Consider the following 15,090-nt stretch of genomic DNA (forward strand, 5'->3'; position numbering starts at 1 on the left):
CGCATTAAAAAAAATAATATAAAAATAAGAACTCATATTTCCTCATTACAAATAAAAGATTGAAATCCAGACAAAATGGAAATGAAATTACAGTGTACTGGTGAACTCAACTACAACCAACAAAAGAAGAAGCAGAACATATATGCTGCAGCTAAACAGTGTTTAAGCAATGGTAACCTTGGCACCAGCTTCTTCGAGTTGCTTCTTCGCATCTTCAGCTTCGTCCTTTGAAATCCCTTCCTTGAACTTCTTCGGCAACCCTTCGATCAACTCCTTCGCCTCCTTCAGCGCTAGGTTCGTCAATGCCCTCACCGCCTTAATCACCGCGATTCGAGCGTTGCTCGGCACCTCCTCGATCACCACGTCGAACTCCGTCTTCTCCTCAACCACCGCCGGCGCGTCCGCCACAGCGCCGCCGGCACCCGCGGCGACTGCCACAGGGGCGAACGCCGCCGCGGAGACGCCGAGCTTGTCCTGGAGGAAGTCGACGAGGTTCTTGGCCTCCTCGAGCGTGAGTCCGGCGATTTCGTCGCCGAGCTTGGTGATTTTCTCCGGCGCCTCAACGGCGGAGACGACGACACGGGGGCGGCGCGTGGTGGCGGCGCGGTGGGAGAGATTGGGGAATTGGAGGGAGGAGGGTTTGGCGGAGAGGTGCGTAGGGTAAGAAGAGGAGGGTGTAGGATAAGATAGCGTGCGGAGGGTGAGGGTTGTTAGAGTTGTTGAGGCCATTTTGTGAAGAAAGGTTTTTGCTGGTTTGGGATTTGAGGGAGGGAGAGAATGGAAGAAGTGAAGTGAAGGATCAAGATAGGATAAGGAGATTATGAAGGGGTTGGTTATGGGGTGGGTTGAGGTGACTATTACCATATTACCCTCCCATTCTGTCTCTAAAGCGCAAGTTACACATTCTCCCGAGTGTAATGGTGGAAATTGGTCGGGAAGGAAACTATTTTATTTATTCGCCATTTTGCTTACATGAAATAAAACACAACACTCATACATGTTTTTTATTTTATGAAAAATTATTAAAATTTGGTAATTAACTTGTCAGTAAAAAATGTTATTTTTCAATATATTCAAAACTCAATTTAATAATTAACGGGTCAGTAAAAAAAAATCATATCGAACTCACTTATAAAGCCACTGTAGAACATCGATTATATAGGAAAATTTAGATCCAACACGGGTGCAATTTATCTCATATTTTAATGGACTTTACTATATACTCATGAGCATTTTATGAAATACGAAACATATTTTTGTTAAATTTTTAAAATTATTTTAAAAAAGAATAAACAATTTTTATATTTTGTTTAAATAAATATTTTTTATTAAAAAATTTATTTAAAATTCTTATTATATATCTGGACAGTGAGACTAAAAATGAGTCAAGTTATATCCAGTTCAACTAATATTGATTTGAATCAATAAATATTAACACCATCTAAAGTTTGACTTCAGAAATATATCAAAGAATTCATTATGATTATGATGATGTCTAATTAGGTAAACTTTAGTGTATCTAAAAAATTATATATATAGAAGTTACAAAATTCCACATTTTTCATTATTAGTATGTTAATTTTTCAAAATTACATCAAATTGTCTCCAATACTATCTTGGTTCTACTAAGCAATTATATGATCCAAAGCACACTATTTTAATATATAATAAATAGTAGGGCTAATTATCTTTTTTAATTTCTAAACTTTTTAGTTTTAATCCCTACTTTAAATTTTAACTTATTTGAACTTATCCTCCTTTAAGTATTTTAAATTTTTATTTTCAAATAATAATATTAATTAATGACATAAAAATTAATTTAGCACATCGTGCTAATAGATGAAGAATTAAAAAGACAATTCACCATATAAAATTAGACATGATATTCTATTAGACTATTTGATAATGTGATAAATCATTGTACTAACAACTTTTTTATTATATCATTAATTAAAGTTGTTATTTAAAACACAGAAACTAAAAGTGGGGGTTAGAAAAGGTTTAAGAAATTTGACTTATCAAAGTCTATTAGCATTCAACACTACACGACGATTAAACATCACAGCCTATAAATGAAGTATTATTACTCCAGGTATTAGGGATTGTGGTGACAAGCTCAGCAAGTAGTGAAAGCCAATGAAATATTATAGAGTCAATGTTACAATGGTTAATTTAATAAATTGCAGTGCAGGGTAAGTAAGCAAAGCAACTCAGTAGCGGTACTTGGTAGAGTAATCTTTGGGAGAAATGACTAGACCACGTCCCTTCCTTGCACCACGGTACACTGTTTCGACAATATCAATGAACTCTTGCTTGTCTTTGAGTGCCCAATTGATCTTATTGTTGTTTCCGGTTCCAAGGTCTATCATAATATGCTTGTTCCTAAAAAAGAACATAACGGTGCACGGCTCATACAACTCGTACATGGTGTTGAAATCCGGCACCTCAGTGATATCCACAAGATAAATCACTGCGAAGTTTTTTATCTTTTCAGCAACCGATGCCAGCACTTCATCCATCTGATTTCAACCCAAATTAATTAATTAATCGGCTAGGCCATTAGACAAACAACATTGTTATGCAATATTGCATCGTTGAGTCAAGTAGTTAGTTAAGTTGCAAATCATGTGGACAACAAAGACAGTAGTAATATGAGAGACAGAGTGAGATTAAACAAACGTACCAAACCACAATGGAAGTTTCTAATACGGCTATACATACGATTGGATTTTGTAGCATCATGGTTATGAAATTTAAAAGTGTATGCTAACTTATGTGGCATAGACAAAAAAATATGAAAGGGGGGGGTGGGGTGCTACCTTATTCGACATAAAAGGCTCCGTGTTCAGCAATTCAATTGGCATTATTGCATTGTATCCTTCAAAACATATGTAGAGTATAATAGATGATGATTTTCATTAATTCAATGACAAGCAAGGAGAATTGGAATGGAGAGAGAGAGAGTAATACTAATAGTATACTATAGTATACCTGCATGCAGGTGTCATCCCAATCATGACCGAAGCGAATGACAACAACTCGTTCTTCTTCGGAGTGCAAATGAGGTAGCAAGTATGACATAATTCCTTCCCTCAAACTGATTTGATTGTAATCTAATCTAATCTCTCTTGTCTCTATTCGATTCCAACAACAATCCACATCTAATATAATGTATGTATATGAAGGAGCATACCGAAGTGTCTAGAAACACCCCGTATTTTCTCTCTCGAAAAAAAAAAAGTACCTTATTCTACGCGTCAACATATGGCCCAACATTACACACTTCAATCAACCATCATAATTATACCCCCTTTTTTAAAAATAAATGTTCGTCAGATGAAATTAATTTGGAAACTAAATCAGCGAATGAATTTTATATTTGATTAATAAAATAAATATTCTGTATATAATTTCTCTCATTCAAAAATTAATCTAAATAATCTTGTATTAAGTAATACGGTAATTGGTGTTTAAAGGTGTTGATATCATATTTTCACGCACGGGGTAAATTATAATAATTTTTTGTAGAGCTGTGATCTTTGCTGGGAATTTCAAAATTAGCTGACCTACAATAATTTTGTTTTTTGGGTTTTGTGGGAATTAGGACCAAAATCGATTCAGGAACTTTTTGTCTTTAATAAAATTGGTAAGTTTTTCAAGAATTTCTGGGAATTTCGGAATGGAGGATGATATTGATAGCATCCACATCCACATCCAATGTTTTGAACTTAAAAACAAAGCTAAATTATTGTTTCGATCTTCTAATTTATTTTTAATGTTTAATTTCATTTTTTAATTATTCAATGGTCCAAATAGATTCTTTAATTTTAAAAATAATTCAATTAAATCCTTCAGTAATTTGGAGATTCGTATCAATTTTACATTTTATATGGCAGTTAAAAACCATCAACATCTAGTTTTCAGAGATGGACAGTTTTAGAACAGCTACAGGTTATTTAAAAAAGCAAAAGCACAAATTTGTTCTTTGGAATAATGGGTAGATCATATAAAATCCTAACCAAATCCCAAATCAAATCTCAAATCCAATCAAAATCCTTATCTGAATCTGAGATCAAATCAAAATCCTCGTGTGTCGCCAGAGAAGTTAGAGGAGGCACAAAACATAATCTAGCTCGCCGAGGTGGTGAAATTGCAACAAACGTGCAAGACTTCAAAGCTATGAAGAGCATAGTGGACTATGTGGGGCCCCATCGAAGTGCTGTTTCCGAATTACGTGTTCGTGTTGCTTCTTCTTGATGTCAATCTCATGGGAAACACTGATTCTTATGAAGGTTGTATGGAATTTTTGGGTTCTGGGTTAGGATTCTTAGTTATTGTGTGTTCTTGTTTAAAGAACATCAAGAAAGAAAGAGAGTAGGAATTTGAGTTTTTTGTTTTATAATAATTCACAACTGCTTTTTTTTTTTATTTAAAAAGTTATAATAGTAACAATTTTTAACTGTTGCTGTATTTAACGGAGCTTATTAGATTACCAAAAAGTGTGTAAAACTTCAATTTCAACGGAAGGATCTAATTGAATCATTTTTAAAAATTAAAAACTTAATTAAATCATTTAATAATTAGATGACTAAATTGAAACATTAAAAATAAATTAGATGATCAAAATAATAATTTAACCTAAAAACAATAACGTAATACTTGCATGCTTGTAGAACAATCTCTTAGGAATGTTTAGTACAAGATAAAAAATCCATGCCCCAAACTCATGATTCGTGGAGATGAATAAATCTATTTAATTAATCATAATTATTCTTAGAAATATAAGTTTTGAGAACAAAAAAATAAGGTGATAATTTTACTAGTTAGATTCTAGTATATTATTCATCCCCATGCTTGTAGCACAATCTTATATTCATCCTCGTACATTTAAAAATCCATATTATTTGGTGAACAAATTATGCTCCCATTAAAACAATTAAGCATAGGTTAGCACAAACGGAGAGCACTACAACATTTTGTTAACTGGCGGACACACGTCTATCATAGTTGACACACACATTGAGTCAACTCCCATAAATTTCTAAGAAAAGCGACGAAATGGTTAATAATCCAACCAAACATAGACATGACTTTGATCCCAGTTAACAGGTAACATGCACAATCATATCTAATGCTCATGAAACCACGCAAAAAGAAATCTCTTATTTTACAGCCAAATTTATTGAATTGATCAAAGTAAACATTTCAACTAACAGCACACCCACAGCAACAGACACTTCAAATTCTGTTCTTCCTGTTCTTGGAGCTCATGCCTGCCAAGAAATCAACACATTTGCTACTCATCAATCATCATTACATAAATTCTTCTCTGAACAATTTTTTCCCCAGTTCATTTTTGTGGAAGTTTCTGGCTTTAGACATTTTTCTGAATCTCAATCCCAGTTCTCAAAATGTTGTGTCAAAGACTAAGTTGTATATATACTAAATCGATACAAGTTAACAACCACTTGTAAATGTAAAAATGGAGAGAGCAGAGATAAAACTTAAGGGTGTGTTTCACGAAAAAATTCCTGTTTGCATTCTCTAATTTCATTTTCTGGAAATCATTACTATGTTCAATTTTCCATATTTTTAGAAACATAGCCTGCATTTATCATTATTTCCATTTCCTATGTGTTTTCTTTCTTACGCAAATTCAAATAAGTTCCTTTCTTCTGACTTACTATGTTCTTTCTCCACCCTTCTTTCAACCATCATTTTCAAATTAAGAACCCAAATTCAAAACACGCCATCACCTTGGCATACTATCAATTCAAACAAACTATAGAGATTCTGCGTCCAACAGCAGAAACTGAGAGTCACCCAAACAGCTTTGAAGCTTATCATGTAAAAACAGGCATTTCTTTACAACTTTCAAGTCTTATGGGCAAGTGGCTTATGTGCAAATAAGCATGTACTAAATAGCCATTATTTAGCTACCATTTGGGAAAAAGAAATCATGATTACATTGTTGTTTTGACACCATGATTTTAAACTTAACCACCTGTGCATTGCAGTAAGAATGGAGGCTCAAAGAAGAAGTGATGTGAAATAAGGAAAAGAAAATCATTCTTTATAATTACAAATATGGTAGCATATTACAAACAGAAACATTGGAACGGGAAAAAACATTCTGTTTTCAAAATTTTAAAATTTTCAGGAATGCAAACTCCATTTCTAGGAAACAAAAGTGAAAATAACACGAATCAGCAAAAAAAAAAAAACGTGAAAATAACATTCCAAACATTTTTTTATCATTTTATATTCTCAGCAAAAGTGAAAATGGAAAATCATAAAATCAAACAGCCGCTAAATGTCCTTGCTTTGTCAAAAAGGTACACCACATGAAAATGAAAGAAAATAAGGGATTTTTTTTTTCCGTATCAGATTAGAAAAAAAACAGTTTTTTTTAAAGACTTCGGTTTAAAAAAAATGGTCACATCAAGAGGCTTATTATGATATATTGATGATAAATACAAAAAATGCCAACACAACTTTTTGGGAACAAAATAGCTACCTATTAGATAAGCAATTATGTAATGTATGCCAAAAACAAAGTGTGAATGAATCCTAATTTCCCAAGTAGTGACTAGGCTCAGCCAGCATTCATACTTCTGCCAAGGGTATAATTTAAATCAAATACAAGGTTGGGGGTCATCTTGGGGAACTCTACCCCATACAATAATAGCCCAATTTGAAATGACATCTTGTGGTTTCTGAGATGCATCAGTTGTAAAATGCAGACATTGCGATATTGAAAGTAAGAAAGAAAGCAGGGAGATTTTTATAAAACAATGCATAAATAAGAAACAAGGAGAAATGAGGTAGTTGGAAATTTAATTTGCAGGGAGTAGAGATAGAAAATGGTAATGTGAAATACCTAAGGAATGCTTAATGGCCCTTGCCATGATCATCGTGATGACCCTCCCAAGGATGCCTCCAGCCCTAGAAAATATCGAAAATGGAAAAAAAAAAACGCTATCGTTAACAGAACAGAACAGGGGTGGGTGAAACAAATTGAATCAGACAGAGTGTGTGTTACCAATACAACAGGACCGTCTTGCTTTGCCCTGTAGAATACCCAAAACCTGGAACAACAAACAAATCAATATATCATAGAATCCATGAAATTAGGGCAAAAGAGATTAAGAGTGGAGTGGAAACTGACCACATGACCGCGCACAAACCCTTGCCGGTGATAGTGTGCCAGCGCTTTGGGTGATGAACGGTAACTCCTTTGTAGGTGGTGCCGTGACCGTGTCCTCCTCCCATCACGATTCTCTTCTCCACTCGCAGATCAAATGAACCAACCCTCGCCTCCACCCTCACCAGATCCCTATTTCATATCCCCTCTTTACCCCTTCTTCAATTTTTCATTTTGAATTTCACAAAATTTATTAACAATTTAAGAAATTAAAATGGTTTTAAAAAAAAAATCAATGACATAATTTAAGAAATTAAAATGACTTTTAAACTTTTCATCTCAAACATAAAAATTAATAATTTATTTTACTATCTTCGAAATTAAAAACTAATGTTGAGTCAAACGCTCAAAACTCAAAAGTATGTCTATTATTACTCTAACATGCTTATTATTACTCTGTTTAAACTTAAAATATTGTTAATAAACATATATTGTCTAAGTTTTACATCAGTTAGCCTGAAAATTATTAATATTATAAAATTTAAGATTATTATAATAAAATAATAATTTTTTCATATACAATAATTTGTAATCAAATAATAGAACATGTAAGAAAAAATTACAGTTTAAATGTATATATTGTTTAATCTTTAAATAAATTTATATATATCTAAAAATATCATTTACTCTTTTTAATTAAATTAATAATAAGGGTATGATTTTTAAGAAAATATATATGAAACAATTAGCAATTGACTTATAATAATTTTTTTATTCGTATGAATCAAAACAATATGAAAGAATATATAACATTTATATAACATTTATGCATCTTAACTAAATTACACATACTTAATAATTGACATTAATTACATATTTTTAACATAAATTAAAGTTTATAAAGTAAATACCAAATAATGATTTAATTTATTAAATAAATATTATAATATCAATAAATTTCAATCAATAAAAAAATATGTTAAAGATTATATTATTAACATTTTTCAACAAGTGAAAAATACATCAATTTGGTTTAGTTAAAAAAATTCTAAAATCAAAAAATTAAATTGGGTATTTTTTTTTCTTTGGCAAGTTCAAACTAAATTACCCTGTTCATGATTACAAAGATTTGGTTTACACGGTGAATTTTACACATTTTTATTTTTAAAAATTAGAAATAGATTCCAAATTGGTTGATTGAATAATCATTAATTTTAATAATAAAAAATGTGGCATTATATATAAGCAGTAGAGAAAAAACGTGATTCAGGTCAATTAATTTGGATAACCATTTATTTTAATATTAATACAATGTCGACTTTTACATAAAGTTAGACTGCATTAGTGATTTTAAATAAATATATATTTGATTATATATTATGAAATTGATATTTGAAAAAAAAATCTAATTCCATTAATTTAATTTAGAATCAAATACATGATCCTACTCAACTCGAGTGGTTGGAATAACATTCAATTAAAAAAATTTATCATCTATACCAAAATAATAAACGAATCTTCTTTTTTCTAAATATAATAAACAAACTTATTAACAAATATTTAGATTTTTTTCCTGTTATATTGATATACATACAATTTTTTTTTTAACTTAATAGCCCTTCAGGACCTTTTTTTTTTCTTTCAAAAAATGGACCTAATTTACCTCGATGCGATAATTACTTGTAATTTGTTTATGATTTATCTTAGTGAATCATTTGTATATTGATAGATAATCTGGGTGTAAAGACTCTTTTACAATTTGGTGAGTATTCAATCTTTAATTTATCTAAAAAATTTATGTATATAAAAAAGACTGATTTGTAACAAAGTTATACCATTTACATTTGCTTAAGTAGTGGATTGGTAGATGAAATGAGATTCTTATTTAAATTGTTGGATTAGTAACAAAGTTTTTATATTTACGACTAGATCTAAATTCACATCTTTAAAAGAGTTCAATCCTTATTAATTGAGTCAATATTTATTATATTTATTATGTTATACTCTTTAATAGTTTTCATTTATATTATAACAAAAATAAAATTAAAATCAACCTATATATACTCCTCTATTTTGTATTTAAGAAAAATTCCTATTAAAATATTTTTACATAACTATTTAAATAAATATTTTATTTATCAACATACCTGATACAATAACTTTGTATACATATGATTCCAGGCAAGTTCTAGTGTACAGTGTGCTATGGCTGGTATCCTGCATAAATTATTTTAAATCCTTGGATATAATAATAAAATAATTAAGGGTGTAGATCTTGAGGTTGTACCATGTAACACAAAGCATGTCATAATATTTTTTTCCAATTGATAATTTTCTTTTTTATCGCAAAGCTTTCTCCCTCTCTTTCAATTTCTCTGTCTTCTTTTTCAGATTCGCTCCACCACAGTCCCTTCTTCCGCACTCTCCTCCGCCTCGGAACTGTCGCTGAGAACGTTCACCACCACCACGTTCATGACCTCTCCTACATGACATCCAACCACACGCCCTCCATGGTGCTTTCCGTTTTAGGGAAGGGTGAGAGTAGACGCGAAGGACACCATTTTCGAATCGTCTTCTCCTCGTAGTGGTCACAAATCTGGTCAGGACAATTGCACTAGCAGCGCTGTGAGTGAGTGATAGGAAACGAAGAAGAAAGGAGAGAGAGAGAGTGAAAGACAAAGAATAGGTCGATGCCGCACGGAGCGACCAGAAAGGGCTGCGATGGTGGCTCATGAAGTTTTCCGGCGACAAATGTTTTCCCCTTTTCTTATGTTTTTTTCCTCTGTTTGTTGTCTCTTTGGTTGCATACTGTTATGGTGATTTTCTTTTTAGCAAATGGTGACAGTGAGGATGAATTGATTTTATTTTTTTTACATATGCAAAGCTATAAAAAATTTGACGAAAAACAAAAACATTAAACACTAAAAAATCAATGTTTTTTGTAGTTGCTATGATTTCAAACTTTGTCAAAGTCTACACACTACACTGTTTGAAATTACTTTCACGTTTTGGTTTTTTTTTTTCTTGAATAAAAATTAGATTTTGATTGTCAAATAAAGTGAGAGGATTTTAATTTTTAGAATGAGTAAATGTGAGAATGACTATAATCAGAAAGAGAAAATAATAAAAATGCAGATATTTTATACTTTATTTTCATGTTAGACTTTGACACCGTGCCATACTTACCTCACTTTGGCACGCTACAATCCGCCAATGATTCCATTCAAACTTCAGCAAGAGTTTTACGAAACTAGATCAATTCCATAGAAAAAAGCAAGAGAGGGATCAAGTGCCGTAAAAGTATAAAAATAAAAACAGCCATTGCAGTCGATAGTAAAAAAAAAAAGAAAAAGAAAAAAAAAGAAAGTGACCTATATTTCACAAAATAACAACATGTGTAAGTGTGATTGGTGGCCGGATAGTTTTTAGAATAATATAGATAATAAGAAAATAGAACAAGTGGGCTTTTTGAAACCCAGAAACAAGAAATATCCATTCTTATTGTGAAACAAACTTCAAAATGATAAATTAAAAGAAAAGTGATTAAATTGGTTGAGATGGTAATTTCTTATTTGCTAGGAAGTGTCGAACCAACTGCAGAGCTTGCTTGGGTGTGAAAGTAGGAACTTGATGACCAGCACCTCTTATGGTAACAAAAGTAAGTCCATCGTAAGCAATGGTCCATCCTCCCACCTGTCGAAAAATGTTTCTTCATTCATAAGTTTAAACTAAATTTGGAATACATATATATTTTAATAAGACACAAATTCAGCCTATATTATATTTGGATTAATGAAGAAATCTCAAATGTGATTTTTACCTGCTTGCTGGTATACCAGGGAGTCCAATCTTCGACGATCCCAAGCCCCAACTTTCTAAGAGTGTATCTTGTTGAAGTCACGGGAATTCTTCCATCGGTATCTCCACTTTACAAAGAAAGGAATAAAGTAAATTAGTATATGAAGAATTAAATAGATAATTATAAAACAGAAACAAAGAATAGTACTCTTTTACGATACTGAGCATATAACTAACCATCACTGCTTAAATTTGAACTTTCGAGTTCCGCGAGTTGAATTAGCTAGTTAAAATCAATTAGTTTTCTCTACTTTTCAAAAGGGACTAACAAATATGTTGCAGTAATGTATGTAGTAGTGTATGTGTACCTGTAAACCCAAATGCGAATACCACCAGCAATAAGCTTCTTGATGACAGGAAGCATGGACTGTGGTGCGTCATTCCAAAATGTGATAGTATCGCTATGGACAAGCACAAGATCAGAAAGACATCATCAATAATAAATATAGCACAAATTATGGTTGATTTAATGATATTTTCCCATATATAATGTTTACCTAAAATTGAAGTTAATTGAATACATATATAAATGTCATAATTAGAATTTTTTATAAAAGAAAAACAGAAAAATAGAGAGCATAATAGAAAACGGGATAAAGTTGGAGCAAAACCTGCAGTGAGTCCAGGAATAGGGAATTTTGGTGACATTGGCATGTAATGCCTTTTGGACTTCTGGCCTATTTAGGTACACTTCAGTATAATCGGATGCACAAGGATCATATCCAGCTGGTTTTCTGTGCCACCCATTCTGTTCAAATCAAAATGGTCAACATCATGATCTAGTCTAGGACTAAACAAATAATTTAACCTTTCTTCTTAATATTATATTCATTACTTGACTAGTTAATGTGGAATTTGACTGAGACAGTAGAAATTAAGCTCACAATTTTGGAAAAAGTTTGAGGGGCTCTGCCTCTGAGGACATGGGCTAATTTCTTTATGGTGTTGCCGTTGTTGCTGAAACACTTGGGAGTGTACAAGCTATACATATCAATAATGCTATATACATCGAAGTACTTATTGAGTTGATCAATGCAGTCATCTGTTGAATCTGGAAGGCTGAAATTGCATTTGGTTGTAATGTTATGGTATACTCCATCAGATATCACAGCATGATTCCACGCGTAATCTATCATACCCTTTTGATCTGTTTCGTCGTCCAACAATGCATTTCCAATCTGCACAACCAATGTCATTGTTTGTGTCAAATTATTAATTTTGGTTTCATGTTGTTTCTTTAGGACTTGTGTTGTTGGTTTATTTGTACCTGGACCATGTTTGTTTACCTATGTTACATGAACACAGGTATGATATCGATATCCAATGTAGATATGGGTAAGAAATGTGTCAATTTTAATAAACTAAAACTATAAATATGCTAATATATTTCTTAAATAATAAATATAAAATATAAAGTATTTATAGATTACTACAAAAATATTTATGATAAAAAAATTTAATTAACTTCAATTTTTTTCTTGATTTTCTTGTTCGTGAGGAAGAAAAGAATCTTGACTAATTCGAAGTTGGACTAAGAGATAAGTAAAATTTGATCAAAAATTATTTTCGTCAAGAATCGAACTCGAATAATACTCAAATAATTAAATCTTAACTTTAACACATTAACTAGTTGTGTTCAATCAATTTGTTATTCCAATATGATATTTTACAACTAAGGAAAATAACAAAGAAAAATTATAAAAGAGACAAAAAAATTCTATAAATTTATCCGGAAATTATCAATGTTATGTAAAAAAAAAAAAAAAAAGGCATACTTAACAACACTCCAAATTGCTAATAATCTTATTAAAGTTATATAATCAGTGGTGTACAACTTAAAAAAAAAAAAAGAATTATTGTTATGCAACTGTACTCAATGTGTACCTGTATTTGATTATACATATCAGGTACAAGTATAATTGATAAACTGAGTGCTTCAGAGTCGACGAGAGAATTTTACCATGAATCCTTTGAAGTTAATGTAGTCTTTCTTGGCATGATTGCGATTATTATCGAAAATGAGCTCTGAAAGTTGCGGAACATAGTGCCCTGAAATGTCAAAACAAATCATATTTATTATAAAATTGAGAAACTAAGGCCCAAATCATATCATATTATCATATACCTTTCGCAAAGAAATGTATGGTGTTTTAGAACATAGCTAGATACATACCTGCATAGCTTTCACCGGAAATGTAGAATTTGTTTGATCTGAATTGTGGAAATCTTCTAAACCACTTGACGATAAAGGTGTGTGAATCTTTAGCTGATGTTGACAAATAAGTGTCATCAATAAATCACATTTACTAAAAGCAACATAAAAAAAAAAAAAGAGTACAAATATTTAGATAACAACAACATTTAACGTTACCAGTAATGGTGTCACCAAGTTCACTTATATCACTGCTGGTGTTGGTGTAGGAGAACCCAACTCCAACAGGGGATTCCAAAAACAAAAGATTGGCAGCTGTAGAAATAGAAATCATATTGGTTAAGGATCATTGCTTTTTCTAGCATAGTATTTGTAAAACACATATATTGATGTTTATCATACAAAAATATTGAGTTAAAAAAACTACAAGCATGCTGATAAAGGTTTTAGTTTTTCTGTCTTGAATGAGCACATTTACCAAATTCACAAATCAACTTTTGGTATGTGGTGAAAAATTACGGGCTATCAATCTAAATTCACCAACCTTTATTCCAAGAATAAGGGTTCAACTTTAGCTTTGGTTGGCTGCTGTCCTGAGGAAAGAAGGGTCCTAGCTCCTCTGCTTCTCCATAACCAATTGAGGAACAACCAGGGCCTGAAAAAATTCATGCATTTTCTTCATATTAATTACAGTAATGAACATTTGTGTCACAATCAATTATCAATTCGTATTGCTAATTGATTTCTATTATTTGTTTAATGCTTAAATTTAGTGCTTAATTTATAATATTAGAAAACGTGCATTGGACATACTAGGTTACTTAAATCCTCTCCTATTAGTTATTTGAATATCAGAAAAAAAAAATATTTAAAACAAAAGACATGATTAACTAATCGTAACCATTAATTTAAAAAAAAAAATGAATGATAATATATATACAGACGCGAACACATGTAGAATTTAAATATTAAGTTAAAAATTATATTTACTCTTATATTATAAATTAGAATATAAACTAAATGTTTAATCATAGTTTTAGTCTCTCAAGTATTACAATTTTATAATTTTAGTCACTCGTATTTTAATTATGTCAGTTTTGTCATTAGGTATCCAAATGTACGACTCTCGTCCTTCAAATTCCAATTGCGCTAATTGGATTCCTCATATATTACAATTGTACTATTTTAGTTCATTATATATATATATATATAACATTGGTATATTAAACAACAATATTAAAATCTCACAATTATGATATCTAATAGAGTCAATTGGATCAAATGAAACCCGAGACACTATAATCTCACAATTAAAACTCGGGGATTAAAAGTTACACAATTACATGCAGCTTGTGCTACAACAATTTTTCCAGTCCAATTAGGTTCTTCATAGTTTTGTTGTTTTCACTCTTAGTATTAATCAATGAAGCTAGCTAGGAGAAAAAGGCAACAGTTGAAAGAGATAAACACAAGAGTGAATACTAAATAATTAAAAACGATTGCATATATGAGGAGCTAAGTACCTCCATTGAGCCATAGGAGAACAGGTTTGTGTTTTGGTCTGTGAGTGGCCTCGATGAACCAATAGAAGAGTGCTCTTCCATGGGTTTCATTGACAGTGATATAACCAGAATATTGTTTGAACTTCACCGGAGGCTGTCCGGGTAATCCATGCACTCTGTCAGCTTCTTGCTCTGAAACACCTAAAGCTTCTTTGGTTAAACAGATAAGAAGCAGAACATGTAGACCAAGAACATTGCAAATAAATGAAGCCATAACTGATATGATATCTATCCCTTAATTTCTCTCTCTCGACTCAGGTGTGGGGTGCTTTGGTTTAAATAAATAATGAATCGACTTGAAAAACAGGGAAGAGTCTGGTGCAGTGCAGGTTGCCAGGTTCTGTTTCTACAACTATTCTCCAAAGCCACGGAGG

At 31.7% G+C, this 15,090-nt stretch overlaps 4 protein-coding genes across 5 annotated transcripts; all 4 read right to left on the reverse strand.

Annotated features, from left to right (window-relative positions):
* Positions 1 to 19: 19 nt before the first annotated feature.
* Positions 20 to 949, reverse strand: LOC100779891 (50S ribosomal protein L12, chloroplastic). Its single transcript, XM_003537717.5, has one exon. It carries the CDS (start codon positions 862 to 864, stop codon positions 163 to 165), a length of 702 nt encoding a protein of 233 aa, XP_003537765.4. The 5' UTR covers positions 865 to 949; the 3' UTR covers positions 20 to 162.
* Positions 950 to 2,059: 1,110 nt separating this feature from the next.
* Positions 2,060 to 3,192, reverse strand: LOC100780423 (thioredoxin-like protein YLS8). Of its 2 annotated transcripts, XM_006590730.4 has the most exons (3): positions 2,992 to 3,123; positions 2,820 to 2,878; positions 2,060 to 2,519 (listed from the first exon to the last, which is right to left on the reverse strand). In XM_006590730.4, the coding sequence occupies exons 2-3, from the start codon at positions 2,862 to 2,864 to the stop codon at positions 2,211 to 2,213; spliced, it is 354 nt and encodes a 117-aa protein (XP_006590793.1). In that variant the 5' UTR covers positions 2,865 to 2,878; positions 2,992 to 3,123; the 3' UTR covers positions 2,060 to 2,210. The 2 variants fall into 2 exon arrangements, with proteins under 2 accessions (XP_006590793.1, XP_003537766.1); XM_003537718.5 differs by lacking the exon at positions 2,820 to 2,878 and having other exon boundaries at positions 2,992 to 3,192.
* A 1,755-nt stretch (positions 3,193 to 4,947) lies between these two features.
* Positions 4,948 to 7,384, reverse strand: LOC100499828 (NADH dehydrogenase [ubiquinone] 1 beta subcomplex subunit 2). The gene is made up of 4 exons (XM_006590731.4): positions 7,169 to 7,384; positions 7,043 to 7,088; positions 6,881 to 6,945; positions 4,948 to 5,273 (listed from the first exon to the last, which is right to left on the reverse strand). Exons 1-3 carry the CDS (start codon positions 7,270 to 7,272, stop codon positions 6,892 to 6,894), a joined length of 204 nt encoding a protein of 67 aa, XP_006590794.1. The 5' UTR covers positions 7,273 to 7,384; the 3' UTR covers positions 4,948 to 5,273; positions 6,881 to 6,891.
* Positions 7,385 to 9,218: 1,834 nt separating this feature from the next.
* Positions 9,219 to 14,758, reverse strand: LOC100807887 (serine carboxypeptidase-like 34). Its single transcript, XM_041006663.1, has 10 exons — positions 14,737 to 14,758; positions 13,699 to 13,809; positions 13,374 to 13,469; positions 13,176 to 13,268; positions 12,963 to 13,051; positions 11,869 to 12,180; positions 11,614 to 11,750; positions 11,311 to 11,403; positions 10,965 to 11,070; positions 9,219 to 10,837 (listed from the first exon to the last, which is right to left on the reverse strand). The coding sequence occupies exons 1-10, from the start codon at positions 14,756 to 14,758 to the stop codon at positions 10,688 to 10,690; spliced, it is 1,209 nt and encodes a 402-aa protein (XP_040862597.1). The 3' UTR covers positions 9,219 to 10,687.
* Between the last annotated feature and the right edge of the window lie 332 nt (positions 14,759 to 15,090).

Source organism: Glycine max, chromosome 11 (genome assembly GCF_000004515.6).
Source record: "Glycine max cultivar Williams 82 chromosome 11, Glycine_max_v4.0, whole genome shotgun sequence".
In the NCBI taxonomy this organism is placed as follows: Eukaryota; Viridiplantae; Streptophyta; class Magnoliopsida; order Fabales; family Fabaceae; genus Glycine; species Glycine max.

Coding starts and splice junctions, on each gene's coding strand:
- LOC100779891 (XM_003537717.5), bottom strand. CDS start 864: ATGGTAATAGTCACCTCAACCCACCCCATAACCAACCCCTTCATAATC.
- LOC100780423 (XM_003537718.5), bottom strand. CDS start 3,081: ATGTCATACTTGCTACCTCATTTGCACTCCGAAGAAGAACGAGTTGTT. Junction 2,520..2,991: donor GGGATGACACCTGCATGCAG/GTATACTATAGT, acceptor GGTTGAAATCAG/ATGGATGAAGTGCTGGCATC.
- LOC100499828 (XM_006590731.4), bottom strand. CDS start 7,272: ATGGGAGGAGGACACGGTCACGGCACCACCTACAAAGGAGTTACCGTT. Junction 7,089..7,168: donor GGTTTGTGCGCGGTCATGTG/GTCAGTTTCCAC, acceptor TTGTTGTTCCAG/GTTTTGGGTATTCTACAGGG. Junction 6,946..7,042: donor AAGACGGTCCTGTTGTATTG/GTAACACACACT, acceptor GATATTTTCTAG/GGCTGGAGGCATCCTTGGGA.
- LOC100807887 (XM_041006663.1), bottom strand. CDS start 14,758: ATGGAAGAGCACTCTTCTATTG. Junction 13,810..14,736: donor GGAAGAGCACTCTTCTATTG/GTTCATCGAGGC, acceptor GAATTTTTTCAG/GCCCTGGTTGTTCCTCAATT. Junction 11,404..11,613: donor TATTCCTGGACTCACTGCAG/GTTTTGCTCCAA, acceptor GCTTGTCCATAG/CGATACTATCACATTTTGGA.